At 50.1% G+C, this 26,091-nt stretch overlaps 8 protein-coding genes across 8 annotated transcripts; 5 read left to right on the top strand and 3 right to left on the bottom strand.

The window, feature by feature from the left end:
• Positions 1-574: 574 nt before the first annotated feature.
• On the top strand, positions 575-1,606 carry HETIRDRAFT_322118 (uncharacterized protein; the record flags this gene model as incomplete). The annotated part of the gene is made up of 4 exons (XM_009550375.1): positions 575-1,156; positions 1,222-1,302; positions 1,356-1,456; positions 1,516-1,606. 4 exons carry the CDS (start codon positions 575-577, stop codon positions 1,604-1,606), a joined length of 855 nt encoding a protein of 284 aa, XP_009548670.1.
• A 696-nt stretch (positions 1,607-2,302) lies between these two features.
• On the top strand, positions 2,303-3,928 carry HETIRDRAFT_322938 (uncharacterized protein; the record flags this gene model as incomplete). The annotated part of the gene is made up of 8 exons (XM_009550374.1): positions 2,303-2,425; positions 2,490-2,594; positions 2,664-2,891; positions 2,950-3,073; positions 3,130-3,267; positions 3,328-3,539; positions 3,610-3,755; positions 3,805-3,928. Coding segments are annotated over 8 exons (1,200 nt in total), but the record flags the coding sequence as incomplete, so codon positions are not given.
• A 566-nt stretch (positions 3,929-4,494) lies between these two features.
• HETIRDRAFT_49589 (major facilitator superfamily) lies at positions 4,495-6,879 on the bottom strand (the record flags this gene model as incomplete). The annotated part of the gene is made up of 19 exons (XM_009549662.1): positions 4,495-4,561; positions 4,625-4,638; positions 4,691-4,740; positions 4,798-4,870; positions 4,925-4,953; positions 5,126-5,194; positions 5,254-5,316; positions 5,391-5,445; positions 5,503-5,513; positions 5,576-5,621; positions 5,672-5,853; positions 5,907-5,955; positions 6,013-6,057; positions 6,109-6,168; positions 6,221-6,349; positions 6,406-6,439; positions 6,490-6,561; positions 6,669-6,709; positions 6,757-6,879. Coding segments are annotated over 19 exons (1,212 nt in total), but the record flags the coding sequence as incomplete, so codon positions are not given.
• Positions 6,880-7,693: 814 nt separating this feature from the next.
• HETIRDRAFT_103344 (uncharacterized protein) lies at positions 7,694-9,436 on the top strand (the record flags this gene model as incomplete). Its single annotated transcript, XM_009550373.1, has 12 exons — positions 7,694-7,715; positions 7,780-7,808; positions 7,868-8,099; positions 8,151-8,193; positions 8,254-8,306; positions 8,362-8,438; positions 8,495-8,602; positions 8,656-8,740; positions 8,806-8,977; positions 9,036-9,098; positions 9,156-9,268; positions 9,324-9,436. 12 exons carry the CDS (start codon positions 7,694-7,696, stop codon positions 9,434-9,436), a joined length of 1,110 nt encoding a protein of 369 aa, XP_009548668.1.
• A 1,677-nt stretch (positions 9,437-11,113) lies between these two features.
• Positions 11,114-12,310, top strand: HETIRDRAFT_321666 (uncharacterized protein; the record flags this gene model as incomplete). The annotated part of the gene is made up of 2 exons (XM_009550372.1): positions 11,114-11,751; positions 11,836-12,310. The coding sequence occupies 2 exons, from the start codon at positions 11,114-11,116 to the stop codon at positions 12,308-12,310; spliced, it is 1,113 nt and encodes a 370-aa protein (XP_009548667.1).
• Positions 12,311-16,159: 3,849 nt separating this feature from the next.
• On the bottom strand, positions 16,160-19,039 carry HETIRDRAFT_428410 (uncharacterized protein; the record flags this gene model as incomplete). Its single annotated transcript, XM_009550371.1, has 7 exons — positions 16,160-16,596; positions 16,780-16,900; positions 17,157-17,176; positions 17,282-17,355; positions 17,729-17,775; positions 17,947-18,034; positions 18,306-19,039. The coding sequence occupies 7 exons, from the start codon at positions 19,037-19,039 to the stop codon at positions 16,160-16,162; spliced, it is 1,521 nt and encodes a 506-aa protein (XP_009548666.1).
• Positions 19,040-21,188: 2,149 nt separating this feature from the next.
• HETIRDRAFT_322127 (uncharacterized protein) lies at positions 21,189-21,407 on the top strand (the record flags this gene model as incomplete). The annotated part of the gene is made up of 1 exon (XM_009550370.1): positions 21,189-21,407. A coding segment is annotated over one exon (219 nt), but the record flags the coding sequence as incomplete, so codon positions are not given.
• A 1,421-nt stretch (positions 21,408-22,828) lies between these two features.
• On the bottom strand, positions 22,829-23,980 carry HETIRDRAFT_171362 (uncharacterized protein; the record flags this gene model as incomplete). The annotated part of the gene is made up of 1 exon (XM_009550369.1): positions 22,829-23,980. The coding sequence occupies one exon, from the start codon at positions 23,978-23,980 to the stop codon at positions 22,829-22,831; it is 1,152 nt and encodes a 383-aa protein (XP_009548664.1).
• Positions 23,981-26,091: the final 2,111 nt, after the last annotated feature.

Raw genomic sequence — 26,091 nt, 5'->3', positions numbered from 1 at the left:
TCACGTGCACGTGACTAAGCCTAGCCAGCTTAACACATTGGGCTCGCAAAGACACATTTTCGACATTTAGGAATGTAAATCACCTTTAAAAAATCTCAAAGTTTCAGAAACCAAGTCTACACTATTTAACACGATTTATGGTCAAAATATTGAGGTCGATATGTCGAGCAATGAGCGAGAAACACAGACTGTCCGAACATCGGTATTGTCCGAACATAGGGCCAGTGATAGTACCAGTCCAACTGAAGTCCCTCCGTTATTACATAATATGATTGTTTGATAACTTCCGGCAATGGCCTGGTCCGCGTTTTCCCATCCCCACTCTCTCGCTGTCATCCATCTAGAAGATACCCGCGACCACCAATCTCTTGAGGACCTGGCCCACATCTCTCACCACTATAGAGGGCCATCTTCCCCTAACCAACAACCGTAACATTTCACTGAAGCGGACGCTATAAGCACCACCCGGGAACGTCCTCACGTCAGTAAGTCTCACTTGGAGCAGGGCTCCTGCCAAATGACTTATGTTCCAATTATTAATGCGCTTATTGTATCTTAAGTTCCATAGCTCACCATGTCAAGCTCACTCTTTCGCCGCATCCTAACCTCCCAGTCATCGGCTCTCCGCCAACGTTTCCTGACAACCACGATCCCTCCAACGCCACCTGCGAAGTCTAGCCGCATTTTTCGTACTCTCCGCAATGTATCAGTAGTATCCTCCCTAGCGCTTACGACATATACCTTTGGCGCTTTGTACCCGCCAACGCCGTTTACCTATCTCTCCCCCCGCATCGCGCCCCCTCCTCCAGACCCAGACCACCCAGACGCGCTCACCTATATCGCCTCTCTCGAGGAACAGCTGCACAAACTTCCTCTTCTCGCGCAGCACAGACAGCAGACCTCGCTGGAAGACGGAAACGCGTGGTACGAAACGCGTCCGTACATGAGCTTACCGGAGGAACGAAGAGTAAACAATCTGACTGCGGGTGCGTTACGGGGGCCGGGGAAGCTGGCTCTCCCACCATTGGTGAGAGCCAGGAGAGATGAGAGTGAAGGTTGGATATTCATACATGTTGGTCGAGGTCTTTGTGGGCACGATGGTATCATACATGGCGGATTGTTGGCGACGCTTCTGGATGAGGGCCTGGGACGTGTGGTGAGCTTTCGTTTCTTTCCATCTGCACGTTTTCAGGGTGTCTGACATGGTAATTATCTGGCCAGGCTATTTTGAATCTCCCAGATAAGATTGGCGTCACGGCCAACTTGAGTGTCAACTATCGGGCGCCTACGCGTGCTGATCAGGTATCTCCAATCCGGCATCTGCATTCCTTCAAATCCAAACTCACTCTCTTCAGTTCATCGTTCTCAAGACTCGCCTTGTTGAAGTGCAAGGCCGTAAGGTCAAAGTCGCAGGTGTAATCGAAGATATGGACGGCACCGTCCTCGTGGAAGCGACGTGAGCCTCCCTCCACTTAATCCCACCTCGAAACTCCCCAATATTGATAAGATGAGCAGCGCAACATTCGTTCAGCCCCGCTATTCTAAGCTTCTGAGCTCATCCAGCATCCACAAAGCAATGGGAGAACCGCAGAAAATCGCCACCTAGTCGCAGCGCGCAGCTGGCGAGGTGCTGCCCAATGTCGCTGTGAAGGCTTGATAGTCGACCGATCCGACTCTGCGGATCGACTCGTTGGGTATACAGCAGGCCGCCTTGCTATACTGACTGGCCCAGCCTGTATCGCGACGGGGGTCATGGTCGATGCTGGATGTTCTCTATTGGGTTACACACTCATTTTATGCTTGTTGTAATTGTGGGTCGAATCTATGAGTTCACTTATTCAGTCATCTTTGGCGACCCGTATATTCTTATGGCAAGTCATGTTTTGCATTTCTCGGGCTTCATGCTCCGTGTCTATGGAACTCATACCATACCAACGACGAGCGCAACATCTGGGTTTGACCTTGGTGGAGCTATGTGAGGCTTTCTATCTCAGTGGAGTACGGGGCCGTAGCTGCCAGGGCACGTGTGGCGCTGAATTTGGCGATTTTGTATTTTGTAGTAAGCGCCCAGTACGCCTAAGATACTCTCCATCGACTCAGCTCACCAACCTCCCATTCCCAGTGTCTTCACTTTTCTTCAAATGTCAATGGTCAAGCTCGACAGCGTGCAAAGATCCGACAAATTTCTTATAGAAGCGGTGCGCGATGCCTATAGTGACAAGGCTAAGAACGGCGCAGATTCATCTTGTGCGTCAACGTGAGCCGTACAGACTCGATATAGCACGGTGTTTACCATGCTATTGAAGATGTTCAGCAAGTCGCGGAAGCGTTCGGGTACAGCCTTCAGGATCTCCAATCGGTCCCTGTGGAATCTCATCTGGGACTGAGCTGCGGTAACCCTATAGCCGCTGCGAGTATCAAAGGGGTGAGCGCATACAGCACTTGCACCTGTCGGTCGCGATGAACTGAAACAGCACTGACGTGATTAGGGAGAAAATGTGCTGGACCTTGGGTCAGGCGGTGGCATTGATGTCTTCCTAGCAGCGTCCAAAGTTGGCGCTCAAGGACATGTCATCGGCTTAGATATGTCTCCAGTGCGTCATGCACCAATCCGTTCCTTCAATCTGCCCAGATGCTGACTTTTATCCCAACAATTTATTCAGGATATGGTTGCTCGAGCGCGGCTCAATGCCGAAAAGAATAACTTGCGCCCGCCACGCGTGGCTTTTGTTCAAGCACAATTGACAGAACCTTTGCCCATAGTCTCAGACTCTATTGACTGTGTCCTCAGCAACTGTGTTATCAATCTACTTCCGGGCAGCAGAAAGGCTTCGATTCTCAAAGAAATCTACAGGGTTCTCAGACCAGGAGGCCGCCTTGTTTTAGATGATGTTCGTGCCCAATGTTTAAAAAATGCTTGCGGTCTCTCATTCCTCCGAACAACTATAGATCATCGCAAAGCAGCCGCTCCCAGAATATATCCGCAACGATTTGGCTTCTTATGTCAGTTGCATCTCTGGCGCTATACAGGTCGATGAGTATCGGGTGCTTCTCGCTGCTGCCGGATTAGAAGGTCCTTTCCCCTTGGCTTTCGAATCGTGAACATTATGTGTCTAATCTCCGCGACAGACGTGGTCTTTGTGGACACCAAGGGAGACATCAACGTTTACTATCAAACGCAGCCTGCTAGTTCACCGTGCTGCAGTCCAGCGGCATCCTCTGGTCCTTCCAAGCCGACTCCGGATTTCAACGCCAATGAATGGGTCGGTGCGTTAAATATATATGCGCACACTGATGACATACGAGCCATTTTCCCCCGTTATGCAGCATCCTATCAGATTTACGCCATCAAACCTCAGCTCGAGGATTACGACCCTCAGGCCGGACCGACGGCACCACTGCTAAGATGGTGGGATGCATATCCGGATTCTGAATCCGCTGACCTACCGAGCCTGTCCGCCCAGGCTGTCGCAGAGCTCGTGCGCGATAAGACTAGGAAGGACTTTGCTGTCATCGACGTTAGGCGCAATGATCATGCAGTGCGTTGTCTCCCTGGTGCGCTCATCTGACTCGCATGTCTGACAGGTCGATGTGACTGTAATTGTCCAGGGTGGTCATGTGCGCAGCAGCTATCAGTGCCCTGCTCAGACGTTTTACGACGATCTACCTGAGTTTTACCAGCGCTTTAAGGAGGTCGAGAAAGTGGTCTTCTATTGCGGAAGCTCAAACGGACGAGGTCCACGTTGCGCTGGATGGTAAGTTTCCCGATCAGCTTTTGCCCGGCAGCGTTAATCCGGTGTATAGGTATCGCAAACATCTGATGGCAGTAGGAAATGCGAAGTCCCAGGCATATATTCTGGAGGGAGGAATCAAAGCGTGGCTAAAGGAATTTGCTCACATAGATGAGTTAGTCGATACAGACTGGTAGGGCTGATGGAGGTCGGACAAGGCGTACTTGTTGACCCACATTTATCTCCACTCACGCCCCACGAAGTTGGAATCAGCCCTCACAAGTGGAATACTCAACGTGGATACATCATGACATGAATCCACTTACCTTCCGTGACCGTCTCTGACAATCTTGCAGGACACGTTCACCTATTTTTGACAGCACTAGCACGGAAGCGGAAACTCCATTGCCTTGACACGAGCATCAAAATCGATCCCGACCCCTCCGGCTTTATACTACATTCCTCAGTGCTCCGTCCGCTCTGCCGGAAGCTCTGGAACCGTAGCTATCAAGTCTCTCGTGTGCACTACCTTCACAACATCTCCATCTATCGAGACAGCGTCCTCCTCCACACTTGCATGGCTTCGAAGATTGAGTCGCTTCTCCCTCCGTTCGTCACAGCGAGACAGGTAGAGGGTTCCCATAGCAAAGCTCACTATAAGACAATTACAATCACGTTTCGCAGGGAAAGTACAGAGAACGCACTCATGCCAAAGTTGATGCACGCTGTGGCGATATTACCCTTGTGTACACTGGATATGTCGTCAGACAAGTATTATGAAGGGCTTGCACCGAACGTACCGAGGCTGCTCAACCTGAGGAAATATAACGCTAAAAAATGATAGTCATCAGGGTCTGGATCTATGACCATGTTCGAGTGACAGGTCGTCTCACATCGGCAACCAAGCCTTTATTAAAAAAAACGTTAGCCTCGCGACATGTTCAGATGTTCTGCATTACCTGCACTACGTAAGCCCACATGTTGCACGAAGCGACCACGAATGATCTCTCTAGAGACAACCGCGTTCGCGTTGAGCGGCAGACATCAAGATATCCGGGCGACTTACTTTCACTGTCATTCCCAGTTAATTCGTTAGCCCACGCAAGAATCAATCCTGACAACCCGCCAGCGCAACCAGTCTGACAAGAAATGTGAGTTTTGTCAATTGTGACGCATGCTTCAATCTATCTTACGAAATAATAGAAGATCCATCGTCTAGCGACTGTATGTCAATAACTCTTCAAACAGTGGCACATAGTGATGTTCGACGACATACCTTGTGATGTGCGAATATAGAGGGGTGGAAGCAAGCACAATGTATGTAATCATCGACCAAGTCTATTTGATGAGCTAAATTATCATCTGGATCAAGCAATCCGCGCAAAAGAAGGAACTCGCCCCTGCAAACACCATAGGCGGCCACCGTTTACCTAGCCCATCACTTGTCCAGGCGTAGACAAGGGCTACAACCAGGTTGTCAAGGCGAGCCACCTTTTATAATTTCCGGGTCAGCTTGGCTTACTCGTGATAATTTGGACTGTTTGAATGCCAAGTGGATATGTATTGATTTGGCCCACAGTATAGACTGTATGGTCTGGCTTATTGAAACTTTTGAGCCTATATATCATAATTCGTGAATTGATACATTCTTATCGCAACGGTATAACGCATACCAGAAAATCATCGAGTTCGATCCACCGTTCCCATTATTGAACTGAGCGTAATCAGCATCAGTTTGTATAAGAATGTAACGAAACGCAGATGGACTCACCAGGACATATACTTGGATGATGACCGGGATCATGTCAGCAACGATATGTGTGTGGAAAACAATACCGGCTTACGAGGAACGAGGAGCCAAAGATGCCATGTCTTGAAAAACCCTAACACCTGACGATAGATGAGCAAAATCCGGGACCTTGCTCGACTTTATTATTCACCTTCGCTTTCGTAAAATGAGCAGGAGGCTTCCTCCCTATCTCTTCCATTCGCCTCTTCCCGATGTTGAGGTCTGCCTCAGTAAATATAAAGGAAGGCTTCGTGGTTGTGGGGAGATCAGGCATGATGAGGAAGCCGAGTAACGCGATGGGAATTGTGATGATGCCGTCGATGATGAACAACCCTGCGAAAAAAAGTTAGTATGCATATAATATCGGATTGAATAAAATTGCAAACATCTCCACCCCGCAAGTCGGTGGACTCCGTTCAGCCCCTTGTAAGCACCCTGCATAGATGCTGATTGAGACATCAAAGAAGTTTCTGGGTAATAGAAGTGACATACCGCTTGCAAAAACCCGCTGACCATCGGGCCCACAGCACTGGCCGTCTACCACGATCGTCAAGCCACAAATTTTGACACAAAGAAACTCTCACTTACATGAAATATACAAGCCCTCTTCGCTAGCTCCTCCTTTTTATACCAACTGCCGATCACATACTGTTACAGATCAATGAAGGAAGATACATGACTGAGTTCTTTAAGCGCATACCTGAATCGCCGGATAGAATGTAGACTCAGCAAGACCAACAAAGAAACGTATGGCAACGAGGGTTGCGAAGCTGTTGCTAGATGCGAGAACCATAGTCAAAGCGCTCCATATCAGCTCCATGGCGGGGATCTAGGTGATGAATGTGTTAGTGGACAGTTTTGAGAGGAGACAGAGCGTAAACGCACCCATATTGAAGGCCGAATGCGCGTAATGAGCAGGCTAAGGAAAGAAGCGTGAGCTGAGACAGTCTGCGATTCAGCGACACGCACTTGGATGGAATCTGGCCAATAACATATCCGCACGTCCATGCCGTGGTGATGTAGTTGAGCTCGTTTCCGTGTCTGTCGCAGAAAGCTTAGACGAGCAATCGACTAACAAGTACGAGACGTACAATCCAAGGCTAAAAAGGAGGTGATATTCAATATAAAGCAGGTAGTGTAAACGGAACTCAGGTACGCACTCCTCTTGCATCCCCGACACATACGCATTCTGAAAATAGGGTCAGATATGATGGAAGCACCGGAGGGCAGACTCACAGTGATATTCTGTTGGTCGAGATACTTGCTGAAATACGACAACGCTGCATATGTGATAAGGCAGCCGTCGAGTCGTCGCAAAAACTTCTGCTCTTCAGGCGACTTGTCCCATGTATCCCTAAGCTTTGATGAGTCCTTATAAAACAAGATCCACTCACGAAACGTACCAGAGATAGCTACTCCAAGAGCGCCTTTCAGATTTAATGGAGGACATGACAAGAGAGCTCAGCCCAAAAAGCTTAGCCTGAGTGTAGAAGGCGTCGACTGCTTAAGTATCTCAAAGATGTAGATTGGCTAGACAAAGGGGCAGACGGGTCGATTTTCGTGAGTGATTTTCAGTGCCAATGACACAAGAGCCAAGATTATTAGCCGGATTCCATGTACTGTGCAAGGTACGCCGCTGCAAGCGAGCAGAAACGACTTGTGTTGCTCAAGACGACGGAAAGATAGCTGAAGATAGCCATTCGTAAAGTGTGGCTGAAAGCATGCCATTGCACGTCAGTCTACTATGAATGCTTGCCATCGTGGCCTATTTGATCGCAATGAGGCAAGTAGCACCATCAAGAAGCGCGATGAGGTGACGAAGATAGACGCCAGATCTAATGATGAGTTTGAGACGTCCACTCCTTCATCAAAGAAAGCAACATTGAGGACCCAGATATGATAAATGCTTGCAGAGCGCAGCGGAGGGCCGACGTGAAGAAGTCATGGGTCGAAGTCAGTGTCATCGAAAACGGTTATGAGGTGACCACGGCTGACAAACAGGACACCAGACACATCAGGTCATCGGTTTGGTTATCTGCAACTCGACGGCCGAGGCGAAGAGTAGGATATAAAAGACTTCGAGAGGGGGTGAACGAAAGGTACTTTAGTTGCGAGCAGAATCAGCAGAACCGAAGAATCAACCAAGAACAACCAAGCCAAATCAAAGCACGTGATGCCTGCTCCTGTTTCTCTCGGTCCGTTGAGCGATTACTCCGCGTTCACAACGTCGACATAACTGACCCTCCTGACTATCCGTAGGATCCTACTCCTACGTCCAGGAGACGAAGGTACGTACTGGCGAGGGAACTTGTAATTTTTGTGGACTTTTCGACTGACTTCGAAACAGGAAAACCTTGATTGGGCCGAGCTCGTCACTCTTGATCTCTCGCTGTACGACACTCCAGGGGGCAAGAAGGAGTTGGCTAGTTTCCTTCTCAAGGCTCTTCGCGAGAAGGGCTTTTTCTACGTGAAGAACTTTAATATCTCCCAGGAAGCCGTCAACCGCCAGTTCGCTCTTGGAAAGGAGTTCTACGAGCTTCCCCTTGAAGAGAAACTCAAGTACGTACCCGAAGGTCTTGGTACGTCGTCTTCTATCTGTAGCTCTTAATTTAATCTAATCTTCCGAACAGATGACGGGAAGTTCAACGGATATGTTCCCGCTGGGCGCCGTGTGTAAGATCTTCCTCGGTCGGTCGCCTCCACGTGTTACTAATTTCGTCGCTCTGCAATCAGCGTGGACGCAGCTTCGGGTCTCAGAGATCGCGTTGAGGTCTACAACATCCCAAGTATGTCAATCATGCGGGGCTCAGATGCCTCGATCTGATGGTCTGCTTGATATAGAATTCAACGGCTCCTTCAAGCACGAACACCCTGAGCTCCTGAAGGAACACATCCAGGAGATTGAGACTTTTGCTAGGGTCAGCGTACCTTTATATCACTCGGCGCTTCATCTGACATGCAGACAACTATCCAGTCCCTTCACACTGAAGTTTTGGACCGTCTCCATGTACTTCTTGCCATCGCTCTTGAGCTACCAGAAGATTATTTCATCAACATCCACCAATACGAAGTGAAGAGCGAGGTAAGTTATCATTTGTTAGCCGTCGCGCTTCGCGCTGATGAAAACCTGTCCAGGATCACCTTCGTTATATGAAGTACAGCAAGTACACACCGGAGGAGAATGAGAAAATCGGCAACGTCTGGGTTCGTGGTCACACCGGTAGGCCTGACGCTTTTCCATTCCATTGAGGGGTTATCGACTGAATAATACGCCTTGCATGTCAGACCTCGGGAGTTTCACCCTCCTCTTCCGTCAGCCCGTCGCCGCGCTCCAGATCAGGGACCCGGTCCACAACGAGTGGAAGTGGGTCAAGCCGCAAGACGCCACCTTGACCGTGAACGCCTGTGATGCTCTCTCGTTCTTGACCGGCGGCTATGTGAAGAGCACCATTCATCGGTACAGTATTTTCGAGGAACAAATAGAGCACCGCCGCTCACGACGTCTTCATGTCCAGTGTTGTAGCTCCTCCCAAGGACCAGCAGCACGTCGACCGTCTCGGATTGCTCTACTTCTCTCGGTACGTTAACTGCACTTGTTCGCGTTTTTGGCTCGTGCTGACATTATCATCTTGTAGGCCCCATAACGATGTCGTCCTGAGAACTGCCAATGAGTCTCCTGTGCTGCAGCGAGCGGGTTACACCCAGAACTCGTTCGAGAAGTCTGGAAACCATGTCCCAACCTCCGAAGGTCAGCCTTACTCATGTTCTCGTTCTGCTCCGCGTCCTAATCGCCGCGGTTTCAGAATGGACATTCGCCAAGCAGAAGTGGCAGCGCACCAAGAACGTCCCGACGAACGACCCAAAGCACGGCACTGCCGTCATCCTCCCGGGCTTCCAGGAGCAACTTTACGCCTGATTGAGACGCAAAGAGGTATGAGAGGGGGAAGATGAAATCTGGATGTATTTATATTTTTCGCAGCTGTATCCTTTGTCCGAGTGTGGGATGGCAGCAAAGCAAGCCCATCGGCGTTGTAACATTTAGCTTCGTTCGCAGCTTCTGCCTTCAGTTTCGTCATGCGCTCCTATCGATGATTTAAGGAGGTCCGCGTGTTTGTTCTGCTATAACGATTGTGATATTTTTCGCTCTTCGTCGACAGTTGGCCTAGGAACTAGGCGAGGTGTAGATCAATTGTGGCACTGCCTTGATACGGCGAAGAGTTAGTGAGTTCAGTGAACTCTTACAAAACAGATTTTTAGATGACCAAGGTGTCGCCGACCCGAGGTCTGAAGGCCCCGTACCCAGCCTGACCCACCTTCCGACCATCCGCCAGCAGCCGTTAGTGACCCAGTACAAAGGCGTGTAGGCTTGTCAAGCAAGTTATCCGGATGCTCTGAGCATGCAACGCACGTTGTGGTCAGCACAAGGACAATATTTGCGGCATCCGCGATACATTCAAGCTGATTTGTAAGATCTTGTAAAATTCGGCTTTACTGGACAGGAACTCGAACTCGATGCCATGTGGCATCAACTGGCGTCAAGGCTGTCTCATATGTAGGGTGGGGAGTGAACCGATCCTCGAGAGAGAGCTTAGGCGGATGCGAGACGTACCAGTTTGGGGAAATTTTCGACACGCCTGCTAGATCGCTTAGTTGCAGTCCTCGCCTGTAGATACGGCAAGTCATGCGCTTCGAGCATCTTGTGAGCCGTCTTTGCAAAAGAGGTGAGATACACAGCCGCCCTGATCATATGCAGTTGCGATGTGAAAATGCGCAGAGAGATGCGGCTTGTGAGAAACGCCGCCGAGACCCAAGGCTTATGTTGACTTCTGGGCTGGCAGGCTCAGTTGATTGTGTGCCAAGTTGTTAGATAGCATACACTGATTTATGATCGCGCCACTCTATGACCATAGCCCATGTGATAAAGGTAAAGTTGCCGAGCTAGCATTGTGAGTCTTGGGCCGAGGTTGAGCGAGATAGCAGTGATTTGCGACCGGGGACCGGCGAGCGTTAGTGTCTGCGTGTCGCTGGGAGGATATGAGATCCAGTATAGAGAGATCGGGGAAGTGCCAGAATGAAAATTTGAGCGACCAATGTTCGATCTTGTTGCGATTACTATGAGCCATGTGCCTTTTGGCGAAAGACAAGGATAAATCGATGATTCAGAAACAAGCATTTGAGAGATGTGGAGAATCGAACCCACTGAAACATTACTGAAACGCCCCTTGGATCTGTCGGACTAACGCTAATAGGTGGGTGGAGGCGATCATGATCGAATATTATTGGAGAAGTGTGTGGTTCACTGGAAATTCTGGATCACATAGATATAGAACAAACATGGCGTTGAGCCGAAGAATCAATGGCACTGAGCGCTACTGAGCGTGGCGTGTGGTACGGTGGGAAATCTACGAGCCAGCATGGGTTCTGTCGGGTGTCGATTTTGAGGAATGTAAGTGGCTATCTTTTGGCCGCTTTGGGTTGGATAAGAGCTAAAGGGGAGAAGTAAACAGGGATAAACAATTGCCTGGTACTTTTCTTCACCGTCCTCAACAACGGCGACGGCGACGACAACGTTTACAGCGACGTTGACAGCCTCATGAAAGACGATGCAACAGAGGCTGCTCTTGGTCTTCTTGGTCTCAATGCTGCTTCCTCGTCCTCAATAATTCCGCGCAAAAGGACAGCCCCCGACGACGAGAAGGAGCCCGAGGGACAAAACGCCAACCCGGACTCCATCAACTGCATATGCGGCTCCGACTTCGACGACGGCTTCTCCATCGCGTGCGACGGGTGCTCTCGATGGTGTCACGCGGCCTGCTTTGATATCGTGGAGGGAGGAGTGCCAGAAGAGTGGCATTGTTGGGTTTGCTTGCCGAGGGACATCGACCGAGAGCGGGCGGTGCGGTTGCAGAAGGAGAGGCAGCGAAACGTGCTGAGGGCAGAGGCGGAGAAGAGGCGGCGGCATGTCAGTCCTGGTGTTGAGAGAAAGCAAGGCCGACGAACCAGCGCAGCCGCCATCGACGGCGGCGGCAACGGGGGCACTAAGCGCAAGCGACGAACGTCAGTCAACGTCCCGCAACAGTCCGCAGAGGACGAGCACATCGATATCGACGAGCCGTGGACGCACAGCTACGTTCACATCACGAAGAACAACATCCCGCACCAGGACACTCGAGACCGATTGCAGCGTCAAGCCCAACATTGGCGTGGCGTCACCGCCCTCTCGTCCTCGACGTCGTCCTCGCCCTTCGATACCTCCCCCGTCTCCCTCAGCGCCTGCTCCGACTCTCCCCGAACGGCCCTCTACCCGCTCTCCAGCTCGTCCTTCTCCCACCCCGTCTTATCGTCGAACACAAATCCCGCCGTCCGCCCTCCCTCATACGCGATGCGCACCTCCCGCCCCATCCCGTCCTCCAAGTTTATCACACCATTTACTTCCACCATCATCCCCTCTTCTGCATACCTCTCCGAACCTCTCAACGCATACGCCCACCACGGTATGCCGAAGCCATTCGTACATCTCTTTGGGCCACCGCTCGACGTAGCTTTGGACGCCCGCATACAAGGCAACGAAGCTCGGTTCGTCAGGAGCGGGTGCAAGCCCAATGCAGTCATCAGGCCTGTGATATGCGAGCAGGCCAAGTTAGATCCAGAGGACCCGCTCAAGTTTGGCGTCTTCGCGCTGCGCGATCTCAAAGCGAACGAGGAGGTTGTGCTAGGTTGGGAATGGGATGATGGGAACGCAGTTCACAGCCTGCCGGCTCTGATTGAATCTCCCCATCTCTTCGCGTAAGTGCTCGCTGAAACCGTCCGGGGTGCATATATTGACAACTACATAGTCCGCATCAGGTGCATCACCTGCGCAACCAGATGACATCCATGCTACATGCACTGAGCTCGACGTTCACGACTTGTGCGTGTGGGTCGAAGGCGAAGGATTGCGCGCTCACGCTCATGGCTGCTTTCGTTGATGGCGATCTTCCCAAATCTCATGTCAGACAGACATCTCCTTCACAAATCTCCTCCAACGTCAAGCTCGACCTTGGACCTCTCGTTGGCGTCGAACGCGGCTTCAGGACAAGGGAGAAATCACCTTGGAGCGGAGGGATGAATGGGGTGGAGATGGTGTCTCCAATCCAGCAGACGCAACCTATGGCTGGTCCTTCCACTGTGCTCAGCGACAGGAGGAACACAGTTGGCAATATTAGCGGGTTGAATTCGCGCAGAACACCGCTGCCGGAGCTGCGATTGAGTCCCGCCACCGGTTCGCCGACGCCCAAGAAAGACCGGAAGGGGAAAAGCAAGGCTCCAGGTGCGTACGTGGCAGCCTCCCCACAATGATCTCATGCTTATGAGCGTTCTGCAGCTGTCAACTCGGACGAAAGCGATCATATTACAGCCAATGGGCGCAAGTCACCTGTATCTAAACGCCGGTATCGACGCGTTACGATCGATTCGTCCCCTCACCGCTCGCCCTCGCCAGCTGACATCGAGGACGAAGACAAGATGCCGCCAAAGCTGCGCAAACGATGGATTCATCGCAGTGCGGAAGCTTTGAGGAACATGTCTTCGTCGGCGTCGCCTAGTGCCAGCGCGGCCAGCTTAGGAAGCCCAACGGGCACGAATGAGGTGGACAAGATGGACGTCGACACAGGTGCGTTTCCCCTTCGCGTGCCAAGTTTGTTCGCTCATCCTTTGCCCGATCCTTTTACTTTCAGACTTGCGAAATATGCCGCCGCCACCAGTTCCTTCGACCTCATCCGCTTCGTTGCCATCCCTCTTCCCCCATATATCCACTGTTCCAGGGCTGCACGCGACGCCTACTCATACACACCCTTCTTTCCCAGACGTTCCCGCTTCGCCTTCGCCTTCTACACCGTTTGCTAATTTATCATTACGCTCGCCTATCGTACCGGTTTCCATCTCGGTCCCTTCCCACCATCCCCATTTCAACCCTCACTCCCCTCACCTTCCCCGTCCATCCCTCTATCGTCCTTATTCTCGACAGAACTCGGGCATCCACGACCACGACCATGACCTTTTACCTGGGCCACCCAGCTCTGGCTTCTTTCCCACGGCGGACTCTTTTTCATCTCTTTCGTCTAAATTATCCAGTTCTTCGGTTTCCGTTCCAGTTTCTACCAGCAACGTGAGTGAGGGCATGCAGGGCGAGGGCGAGAGGCGTGATGACGATACCACGAACGATGTACGGATGGATGTTGACGAGGAGTTGACGGGCATGCAAGCTTTAGAAGGGAGCGGGGTGTCAGGAGAGGCCGCGCCGCGTGGAAGTGAAGGATTGATGGAAATTGTACTCGGGGACCCACCACATGCTCGACCTCGATCGCTTTCACCGCAGCCACTAGTGTCGAGCGAACCCATTCGACGACTAGATCCCGATCCACCGCCAGTATCTCGATCTCGGCCACTTGACGAGCAGCCGTCTCTAGTACCTTCGCATGCGCATCCCGATGCATACTTTTCACCGCGGCCTCGTTCGCCCATGCCGTCGCCCGCGCGGCGAACAACGACGCCCCCCACAGATAGTGAACGGTATACTCATCCTCCTCCCAGGCCGGTGACTCCTTCCCCTCCACACCACTCTCCCACGCCGCCTCCGCCGCTGAAGGTCAAGCTGACACTGCAAGACTTCAAGCTGCGGAAGCAGAAGCGCAAGGAGGAGGAAGAGCTCGCCAAGGCCGTCAAGTCACCCGAGATGGCGATGATGGGGCTCGGTCCACATGCGGAGACCTCGCCTACAGATAGCAGGTCGCATCAGGAGACGGAGGCCAACGGTGTTAAACCGAGTGCGGGAGCGATGGAAGAGGGTGAAGTGGATTTGAGAACCAAGGCCTCCGATTCTCAACGTGGAGGCCTAGTGGATGTTGAGATGAGATTGGAGACCAAGGTTCTATCCGACGAGCCTGCAAATGACATTACCTCTCTTGTGCTCGATACACCTCAGCTCAACCGAGGTGCGGCCTCCCTGAAGGCGAAGATCGAGCTCGTCGAGGAAGATCACTTGTCTCACAGTGAGCCTGCTGCCGAAGAGGATGGCAATCCGAATCGTGAGCAGCACAATCAGCCTACTTTAGACTTGCCCATAGAGCCTGAGCCTGAGCCCCTTGAAGGTACCAACGGGCACACATCCTCCGCTTCGGTGTCCGGCGATCCATCGCCACCATCATCTCCGCGGCTGGGCAAATCAGATGCCAGCTCGTCCCGTCTCTCGACGACGAGCAGCAGCTACAGTCAAACCGCAGGGCCTGAAGACGGCGAGATCACGAACTCGGCTCCATCAGCCTCCTTCCTCCTGCGCTCCCACTCGCCACCGACGCAGCCGCGCTCGTTTAACGGTGGCACTGGCAGCAGCATTGTCTCCGCGTCGTCATCGCAGCGCGCGGCAAGACTGAGTCCGACGCTCTCGCGACCGCTGCCGAGTGGACCGCGCGCTCTCCGGGGGATGGGCGGAAGCAGTGTCGTGTCTAGTGCGACGCCGGCGGCGTACCCGCCGAGCCGCACGTTTGGAAGCTCGTCGCAGTACATTCCGCGCGGGCCGTCTGCGGACCGTGATCGGAAGGATTGGGAGCGCGAGAGAGGGTGGGTAAGCGTGGCGAGAGGGCGTGGACGAGGCTCGAGTAACGGGTGGAGTCGATGATCGATGATGGTCAATGTGATGGCCGTCGCGATGGGTAGTGACGATGCATGCGCGCCTTTTCGTCTTTTGCGGGTCGCGCTGTGTCTGTCCGTGTCTCTGCGGCCTGGATCTTGCGACTGTCTTTCTTCTTGTCACTTGCAGTATTCTTTTTTGAATAGGATGTTCTGTATGTTATTTTTTTTCTTAACGGTCTCAGGTTTGACGCTAATCTCATCTTCTCTGTTGTGCATCGCTTGTTCGTCCCTTTGTTCCTTATTTGCGATTTTTATCTCTCTTCTCGCTTTGTCGTGTTTTTTCTCATCTTTTCTGTCTTTGTGGGAGGAGACAGAGAGACTGCATGCGCGGTTGAGCGAGATGCGATACTTCTGGTAGAGTCGTACGGTGTAATGAGTAGCGTAGTTAGTGATCAGAATAGCAAAATAGTCAAAGAACTCAAACGGCGTCGCAGAGGCAGAGTCCGCTTTTGGCTCACCCAGTAGCAAGGATACAAGGGTACTCAGCTCACGGTTAGCCGACGGTCGACGGTACAGGGTATGTTGAAGAGGGGGCTTTGTATCCCGTTTTACTGTAAACGTTCTAACGACTAAACACGGAGTGGCGAGTAAGTGACGAGAAGATGAAAGGGAATGGACACAAGCGCGTACGTATTGAACCCCGATCTTCGTAGTGAGGTCTATTAAGTGCCTGTACAGGTTCGCTGCGAATGTTCCTGGGGAACGCTCCTGAGCCAATTCACGGGCCGGTGAAGGTGGAGGTCGAGTTGGACGCGCGCGGCAGGACGCTTGCCTCCTGCGTCGTGTTCGTCAATAGGACCCTGACCTCCTCTGAGCTGTTGGAGAGGATCAAGGGCGTGTAGGCGGTGACGTTGGCCGCGTATTTAGCTTCCGCGACGGCCCCGCCGATGCGCGCATTAACGGAAAACGTGCATAGTTAGTCGGTGTATTAAGATCGTGCGGGCTGCGACTGGATTCTGGGACGTGGCGCTCACCGGTGAGATAGCAAGGCCAGGAGGATCGCCTCTAGGTTCATCGCTGCGTCGTCATTGAGCGTCGAATTGTCCAAGTGGAAGAAGAAAGAGGTCGGTGCCTGGAAGAAGTCTGGAACGAGGGTGCCGACGTAGAACGATATGAGGTTCGCGTTCCCGTTGAACGAGTCCTGGTGAAATCGCCCGGGAGGGAGCGTGTCGTTTTTCGTCGCGCTGTCAGGGGCAATGGGAGAGAGCGCAAAAGGATATTCGAGTTTTCCGTAGTCGAAGCGACCGGATGCGGCGGACGCGTTCTCGCGCGCGTTGATGAACTCCAGGAGCCTCTTGTCGCCGTCGGCGTAGATCGCAGGGTCAGTGCAGTATGAGGAACCAACCCGGACAAAAATCAAAACTTTTACCTCAATATCACCTGTTTTCAACAAAATCTTGGCAATTCCTGCCAATTGCTGTCAATTGTCGAACATTGCTGACAAATGCTGACAAATGGCGGGAATTGCTGGCAATTCCCTTCTTTTGTTAGCAATTTGTAACAATGCCCAAATATGATTGTCACAAATTGCCGCAATTGGGTGCAACACATCTAGCCATCACTCTGGCAATTCTATTCTACTGGACTCACTAATTTTTAGCCCATCAAAAACTCTGCCCAGATACTCAACAATTGTCGACATTTGCCAGAAATCTTTAAGTCTACAACCCAGCCCAGGGCCCAACAATATCTGATAATTGCTGATAATTAGCTAGGACTATGGATAGTCCAGCATAGTATACCCCAATATGACTTAGAGATAGAGTAGCAAGGTATAACAATGTTGGAGAAGATCCAACAAGATCCAAGAAAGGTTGAAGAGTGGATGTGACATTAAAATAAGGCAGGATCAAAAGGCAATCATGGTTGTAAACAATTATGGATAATTGTTGGCAATAAGATTGAGAGCAGATTGCCAGGAATTGACACATCTTGCTGATGGTGCCTAATTGATGACAATTACTGACAATTGCTAACAAGATATTATCTGCCAATTATGAACAATTGCCAACAAATTTTCACAATTGCTAGCAATTGTGGTGTTTACATAGGATTTTCTAGCAATTGATATGAAATGCTATATATTGCTGACCAGACCCTAAAAATCTTGAATTTTGTCTAAGAAAACTCTTGATAGTATAGAGGCTGATGTTTTCTATGAGTATACTATATATTGCATAGAACATAAATTAAGCCATAAAAAGTAAAAGAATATATAAAAGAGACTAAATTACCTTATAATGGATGCCTCAATTTATAAGAAAATGCCCTAGATCAGTGGTTTAAGAAAAGCATCAGAGACTAGGGATAATCACTAGTGGCAAACACCTTGTCACGAACGGCTGTTCGGGACGAGAGGATCCTAGGCCATGAATGATGAGAGAGGGTTTGAGAGGATGATCGGGACTGATCAGACTAGTGTCTTGCAATCAGAGAAGACTGTGTGAACAGCAGTTCTTAGATTGGACAGAAGTGGATAGCCTAGGGCTTCCACACTGCGCCGCAGTATCTATAAATATGTACAAGCAGATGCACGGACCAAGTATCAGTGGAACAGGAACGCGAGGTATAGTCGGGAGAAAGGTCCTATGAGTCCTTATCAAGAAGGTGGGAAGAAGTAAGTAAGCATAGGCGAGACGTTTTGTAACATTACCCCCCCCTCTAGGCCGTCAGTGCCAGAGACGGTAAGTAAGAGTCCAGGAAAAACATAAGCAATGCACGTAGTTCGAGTCGTACAAAATAATATTTAGGGCACACATTCTCGCTGCCCACAGTCGAGTCATGACGCGATAGCCCTTGAGTACGGACGTCATGATACCCCACCTCGTTACCAACCATGCGGGGACTGCGTTTTAGAGCCGAGTCCCTCTTCTCATCATGGCAGTGGGTACCGGCCCAACGGATTCGAACCGTCGTCTGCCCCGGCAGTTTTACGTCGTACCGGACGTCAGCGTCTCATTTTTCAAGCACCTCGAGGACGGAGGACGATGGGTTGGGTGTCGGACTCGCTGGAGTCATACTCGACGAAGGGAAGGGGAGGTCAAGTTTGGGTAGAAGGGCGGATTAAGCCCAGTCGTGCGGGTACAGCGTGGTAGCGAGGCGATATTTGTGCGAACCTATAGACATCCCTTCCTCTGCCGCGTTCCATGGGGTAAGCCCCCGGCATTGGGCGAAGTGGCGCTCTATTTGAGGCCGAAGACGAGGCACGAGATACCACAGCCGTGGTCGGCATGTGATATTCGGTGACAGGGGTGATGTCATCGGTGGGATGAAAGGTGTCCCGAAGGGGCGTTGTCTGGTCTAGACCTATGAGCTTCCTCTCGCCTGCATTAATGCGGGCGATGAGCGTTCCCTCTCTGATCTGTAAGGCTCGTTGTGTGTGTCGGACGAAGCTCCTTTCTTCTTCCAGGATCTCCAACGCCCTCTGAATTTCCGGTCTAGTTGGTCCCGATACAAATTCGGTGTTCGGCGTGCCTTCGATAAGCCCCATCATGTAGGCAACGGGAGTCGTCAGATACGTTTCTCTGTCGGGAAATACGATCCCCTCGCTTGGTGTGTGGATAAGGGGTGGTGGAGAGGGAGAGTGGGAAGGTGAAGGTCTATCGAAGTCCTCCGTGAGTAGTCTGATCATCTCATCCTGTCGTTGTTCATCCTCGTCCAGTCCTTCCAGATACTCGCTGAATCCCTCTTCCGCTTCCCGCGCTGCTTGTTCTTCGTCTGTGTCCCATGGTACGGACCGTTCTTCTACTATGGACATCTCGGGGGTCGAAGGAATGGAGGGGTCGGTGGAGGGCGTTTGTTCGATGAGAGTGTTCTCAGAAGAGAGGTGGGTGGACTCGTTGGAAGGCATGTTCGTTGGGAGGATGAATGAGTGATTGAAGGAATGAGGGAATTGTAATGATTGAATTTGGGTTTTTATACGTTTCTGATTTTGTTTGTCCGATGTTTGCAAGGGCTGCCCGTAATGGTAGATTATGATGTCGCGTATCGTATGCTTCCAAAAGTTCTTTGGCGTTCCCTAGGTTTGCTCTCGTGACCCATTCGTCCGCGGAGCTCGGGTATCCTTTCCAGTGTACTAGGTATTGATACCCGCGTCCTCGTTTCCTCTTGTCAAGAATCTCTTCGACTTCGTATTCCTCCTGTCCGTCTATGAGGTCGGGTGGTGGCTGTTCGAAGTTGGGGCCGTGAGCTGTTGTTTCTTTGTATGGTGTAAGTAGGGAGGCATGGAACACAGGGTGTATTTTCCATGTCGGCGGGAGCTTTAATCGGTACGTAATTGGCCCTAGTTTTTCTTCTATTTGGAATGGTCCGTGTAATTTAGGGGCTAATTTGTCTTTTGGATGCGTGGTGGTAATGTTTTTTCCCGAGAGCCAAACTTTCTGTCCTGCTTCTAATTTGACTTCGTTCTCGGCGGTTTTTCTTTTCATTAGTTCTGCCGCGACTTCCAAGCTGGCCTTTGTTTCTTTTCGGAGTTGGTCTAGCCTTTCCAGCCTTAGCTCCACTCCGGGGATGTCGGACCTTGGTGCGATCTGGGGTACGAAGGTCGGGTTGTAGCCGTACATGAGTTCAAACGGTGATTGGTGCGTGGCTGAGTGTTCCCTTACGTTGTGTGCGAATTCAGCGTATGGTAATAGTTCAGGCCAGTTCGTCTGCTCGTAGTTGCAGAACGCTCGTAGATACTGTTCTAACTCTTGATTTACTCTCTCCGTTTCACCATCTGTTTCGGGATGATAGGCGGTTGATAACGCTGTCGTGACTCCTAGCTTCTTCCATAGTTCTTTTGTGAATCGAGCGGCAAATTGTGGACCTCTGTCGGAGATGATCTTTTGTGGGAGTCCAAATCGTCTCCAGACGTTTTTCATGTAGAGGTCGGCCGTTCCTTCCGCATCTATGGTCTTGTTGCACGGAGTGTAGACGACTCCTTTAGTGCTTCTGTCCACTGTTACGTGTATTGCGTTATATGGTCCGACTTGTGGAAGATCCGTAATGAAGTCCATGGTGACTGTCTGCCAGGGTCCTTCTGGTATTTCGTTAGGAATGAGCGGAGTGCGTGTGGGGTGTGTGATATTCTTGGTGTATTGACATGTTGCACATCCTGTTACGTACTCTTTTATGAACGTGGACATTCCTGGCCACCAGAAGTTATCGGACACTAGGACATAGGTCTTCCATCTTCCCGGGTGTCCCGCTGCTGGTGAATCGTGGTACATTTTCGTGATTTGTCTTTTAAGTCCGTCGTCTGGTGGAACGTATATTTTTCCCCTGTGCCAGATGAGATCGTCTTCGTAATTCCATTCTTGTAGACCTTTGGAGAGGGCTCTGGGTCCGGATGCTTTGATAAGTTCCATCGCATCTGTTACTTCTTTATCTTTGGCTGTGACTTCTCTTAGCTTTCGTCTCAGCTGGCTGTCGAGCATTTCGATTGTTCCTCGTCCCGTTGCACTTTTGACGAACATTTGAGGTTGTAGTAGTACCTGGTTTTTGTTGTCAAATTTTACCCCCTCTTTCAGGTCTGGACGCCTGGACAGAGCATCGGGTCGGTGGGTAACGCCCGGTTTGTGGACGAGGGTGAAGTCGAAGCGGGAGAGGAAGAGTGACCACCGTGCTTGCCGGCGGGAGAGAGTTCACGCGGTGGAGAAGTACAGGAGGTTCTTATGATCGGACCAGATCTCGAACGGGTGCCGTGCGCCTTCAAGGTATACGCGCCAGTGATCAAGGGCGTGTATTACGGCGAGCAGTTCCTTATCGAAGATGTCGTAATTCCGCTCGGCCGCAGTGAACGACTTGGATAAATAAGCGACTGGGTGCCATCCGTCATGGGGCGTCTCTTGTGACAAGATGGCTCCGGAAGCGAAGTCGGACGCGTCAGTCTCGAGACGGAATGGGTGATTACCGTCCGGGTACACAAGAACGGGAGTTGACGTGAAGCAATACTTCAGTCGTTCGAATGCTTCGTTCCTTTCGGGGGTCCATTCGAATGGAACGTCCTTCTTTGTTAGGTCGTTAAGGGGTCGGGCTATAGCAGCAAAGTCTTTGATGAACCTGCGATAGAAGTTTCCAAAGCCCAGGAAGGATTGTACTTCCTTCAGGTTCTTCGGAGTTGGCCAGGCGGCGATTCCATCAACCTTGACGGGGTCCATGGATATACTATCCGCGGAGATGATGAATCCGAGGTATTCGACTGTGTCCGTTTCGAAGGTGCACTTGGAAGGCTTTAGGAATAGGTCATTGTCCAAGAGTATCTGCATAACTTGGGTTGTCACGCGTCGGTGTTCTTCGATGGTTTTCGTGAACACTAAGATGTCATCCATGTAGACTGCCAGGACTTGTGCTACAATGAGGTCATGGAAGATAATGTTCATCATTGTTTGGAAGGTGGCGGGTGAATTGCAGAGACCGAAGAACATCACGAGGCATTCGAATAAGCCGAATTTGGTCATGAAGGCTGTTTTCCATTCGTCGCCTTCTGCTATACGGATGTTGTTGTACCCCCATTTTACGTCAAACTTGGAGAAGATCCTCGCCTTCGATTTGGCGATGGTTCTTATTACGTCGTCAATCAGGGGTAGTGGATATTTGTTTTTTATGGTCCATTCGTTTAGTCTCCGATAATCTTGCACCGGTCGTAGACTTCCTTCCTTCTTTTTTACGAAGAAAAAGGGTGACGCTTGCGGGGATTTAGATATCCTAATGGTTCCTCTTTTTAGGTGCTCTTGGAGCATCTCGTGGAGCTGGTCTTCCTCCTCTTCCGTCAGCGGGTACAGTTTACACCCCGTTGGCTCCCATCCTGGTTTCATATCGATCTTATGGTCCCATTGTGAGTGTTCTGGAAGTCGCTGTGAAGCTTCCTGACTGAAGATTTTGGCGAATCGTTTAAGTACGTATGCCAGAACGATTTCCTCGATAGGTCGTTCCGTTTTTGCCTTGTTTGCCTCTTCTGCCAGCTGTTGCGATTTGTTTCCAATGGAACCGATATGAATTGCTTCAAGGGGGTGTACTTCCAATGGGTTTTGATAGTACCATTCCTCGTAGAATTCGGAGAAGAAGGTATCATCGATTTCGTCTTCTTCCGGATCGTCTTCTATTCTGGAATATCCGACCGTTCTGTTTTTCCTTTGCCGTGCGGGCGTCAGTGCTTGTATGGTAAACTTGGGCCGGCTGACTAGACATGTGGTAGCGCAGTTTGAAAACGTAAGGCTGTTTTTTGCCCAATTGATTTGTGGGTTATGTTCATGCAGCCAGTCCGTTCCCAAGATCACATTTTCGCCTCCTAGGTTAGTGACTAACAGCTCGCATTGTTCGTCGTGATAGTCGTCCTCTTTGTTTGTCATTCTCATAAGCATGCAGGCCTTGTTGGTGATTTTTCCTCCGTCGTTGGCCGTTCCGTCTACGTTGAACACGGGGATAGGTCTGTCGATTTTCTGCGTTGGTATGTTGTTATTCAAGCAGAATTGTTTGTCGATGAGAAGTCCTTCTGCTCCTGAATTGATCAATACTCGAGCTTCGGTGGTTCCTCCTCTGTGTTTCAGATGCACGTTTATTCTCATAGACGATTTCTGATTTGATTTGGTGAGCCGCACAAATGTTTTTACAGGAGGAGTTGGGATAGGTCTACGGTACACCGGGGCCGTAGGCCTATTTAAAAATCCGATTCCTTCTTCTTACTCATCTCGCTTAACTCCTGGAGGAGTGCTTCCTGTTCATCCCATCTCATCTTCCCGATAACCCTTTGGATCTCTTCTCGGCTAATCTCATGCTCCGTCTCACGTACAGGCGCATCCGGTCTGGGTGCGTGGGCCTGGCGAGCTGCGAGTCGGGCTCGGAATGGGTTAGTCGTCGCCACGCTTCTACCTTGCGTCGCAGTGCCTCCTTGAGGACTGCTTGAAGCTCCTGTCGAGAACGTTCGGCCATAGCCGCTTCCTCCGCCTCCCATCCTGCCGCCGGTCTGAGCCGAGCGGTTCCCCATCGTTCCACTACTCTGTTGAACATATCTAGCTGACCCTTCATGTACCCTAGACGAACCCCTAACAGGGCATTGGTTGGCCATATGTCCTTTTTGACGACAGTAGAAGCACCCACCCTCCATCCTGAGGCGGTTGCGCTCTTCGTCGGTGAGAGTCGTTCTGACCGAATCTACGGCCATGGGTACGACGGAGTTGTTCATGGAGGAGGGAGCGTTGGAGGAGTTGTAGCGGAATGGGTTGTTGGATCGAATGGTAGCTGAGGGTACGGAGCTTTTTATGCTCTGTAACTCTCTCCATTGATTATCGAACCTTCGGGTGTATTTTACCCAATCATCCATTGTCGTCGGCATGTCAGGGAGTCTGTAAATTTGTTTGAGGATCTCCGGGTGTATGGTGCGACGGAAATAGTCGACGGTGGATTCGAGATCGAATCCACTTTCTCCTGCCGTCATGAGATAGTCCGTGACAAACTCGTCTGCAGACCGCTTTCCCATTCTCATTGTGAATAATTTCTGTCTCGCCTTCTGTTCGAGACTCTCATCTTTGAATGCGGCGGCCAGTTCTTTCAAGAAATCCTTGAATGTTCCCCATGCTTTTCTCGTCTCCGTCGGTTTGTACTCCCGAAGTTCCCTGTCGAAATAATATTTCTGTGCAAAAAGTGACGCCGTTCCTTCTCTCATGTATGATAGCACCATCAGGGTTTTGTCCTTGTCGGTGTCATACTTGGTTGGGTTGGCGAGGATATACATGTGACATTCGTATATCCATTCCCTATATTTCGACCTCGTGCCATCGAAGTCCTTTGGTTTGTTTCCTCTGTCCGACATTTCATCTTCGTCGTCTGTGGTGTCTGTTGTCGGCGGAGGGTTCGGCGGTGGGTTTGGGTTTGGGTTTGGCTGGCTTGGTCCTGCTACAGGTTCTGGGTCTTCTTCGTCGACCGGGGTTAATACTCCTGCAGGAATTGGGGTTTCTTCGATATCTTCTTTGGGGATATCGATCGGTGATAGAACAGGTTTTGTTCGGATGGGGGAATCTACGGTTCTGAGGGGTGCCTTCCTGTCTTCCCAGGGTACTAGTGGGGCGTCGACTGTTTTTCCGCTGTTCTGTCCTCCTACGTAAACCCAGTTTCCTTTGGATGTCCTTCTGATCGGTTGTCCGAAATGGACAAATGTGTCAGAATGTTTCAAGTAGTCGGTTCCGTGTGGAACTCGCCCTACGCTTCTTCCTGAACCTTTGGAAGTCGTCTTGTTAGATCAAAGAGCCTGCGCTAGTCTCGACCTGATCAAGGTTCGAGGGTCAAGGCAACAGCAGCTCGTTCTGGCCGGGTACAGTATTTCTGCTTCTGGTATAGTACCGTACGTGAAGTCGAGTGCAGTTGTTTCGGTCGTACCTCCACTGGGTTGATTACCAGATAGAAGTATTCTACAACCTGAAACGACCCACACTGAAGTGGAATCGTCCAACCGTTCACTCGAAGTGTATAGTAACTACTACGGTCGACAGACGCTTGTCTTTTGGGACTGCCTAGCGCCGTATGTATCTAGCCAGTGTTCTGCTGCAAAGAAAAGGGTGGAGTAGGATTGTGTGTGGAGAGGCTATCCAGATGTCACGAACGGCTGTTCGGGACGAGAGGATCCTAGGCCACGAATGATGAGAGAGGGTTTGAGAGGATGATCGGGACTGATCAGACTAGTGTCTTGCAATCAGAGAAGACTGTGTGAACAGCAGTTCTTAGATTGGACAGAAGTGGATAGCCTAGGGCTTCCACACTGCGCCGCAGTATCTATAAATATGTACAAGCAGATGCACGGACCAAGTATCAGTGGAACAGGAACGCAAGGTATAGTCGGGAGAAAGGTCCTATGAGTCCTTATCAAGAAGGTGGGAAGAAGTAAGTAAGCATAGGCGAGACGTTTCGTAACACACCTTATAGTGGATAATATACTCTGATCTAGTCTAGCATAGGTACTATAAATGAAGGACACAATAGCAGCTTATTATAAGCTACTACTAGAATTGTGATTGTCAAAAGCCAGTAGAGGACCTTTATATAGAAAGAAGTTGGTTAGAACTTAGTTGCCAGTATAGAAGTTGCAAGTGTTGGTCCAGCTATTGCCAGCACTATGATTTTCTGGTGCTTATCTCATGGTCTAATCTGTTCAGACTCTATCCTGGCTTGATGCTACTACTCTCATTTATTAAAATGTTTCTTTTGACTTACCATAGATCAGGCTCTATATACTCTTTTAGCCTTTGAGATTGGGCTATTCTCCTGACTCTTAGTCCAAATTTTCTTCCTAGAATCACATAAGAATAAAGCTGATAGTATTAAAGAGCCATTCTTAGATTCTCAATATTTATAAGCTGAGACATGCCACCTATTCTTAGATAGGTTAGGCACTCAAGAGTCAAGCAATATTGAGCAATAGATGTACCTAGTTATCTAGGAAATTACTCTCTTGTATTAGGCTCTAATTAGTTCTATAATTAAGAATAATTAGGATTAGAGATTATCTGCTTACCCCCCTCTAAACCTGTTCTAATTAGACATAATTTTCCTAAATTAGGAATTATTAGGATTCATTATGACTTGATATTTCGGAAAAATAGGAATAAATCAAGTATTATAGTTTTTATAGCCTTTTTATAGAGTCATGTTTATTAGAGCACTAGTTAAAACCCCAAACACAAAATATACCTTATAATAAACTTGCCTTTTGCCAAAGTGAAACCAACAATCTCATATATACAAGTACCTAGAAAATATGCTCTAAGCCACTAAGCCATGAGATCTAATATATCAACTTGGTAATATAAATAAGTAGACATAATATAGGCAATCTCAATATCTCTGATTTTATTTAACATTTATCTTTCCTCTATCTTATAAATAAATAGGTCAATAAATGCCTAAAAAATCAGGTCTTTCAGGATTTAG

This window comes from Heterobasidion irregulare (assembly GCF_000320585.1).
Source record: "Heterobasidion irregulare TC 32-1 unplaced genomic scaffold scaffold_07, whole genome shotgun sequence".
Taxonomy (NCBI): domain Eukaryota; kingdom Fungi; phylum Basidiomycota; class Agaricomycetes; order Russulales; family Bondarzewiaceae; genus Heterobasidion; species Heterobasidion irregulare.
This window is presented reverse-complemented; position numbering and strand designations above follow the sequence as displayed.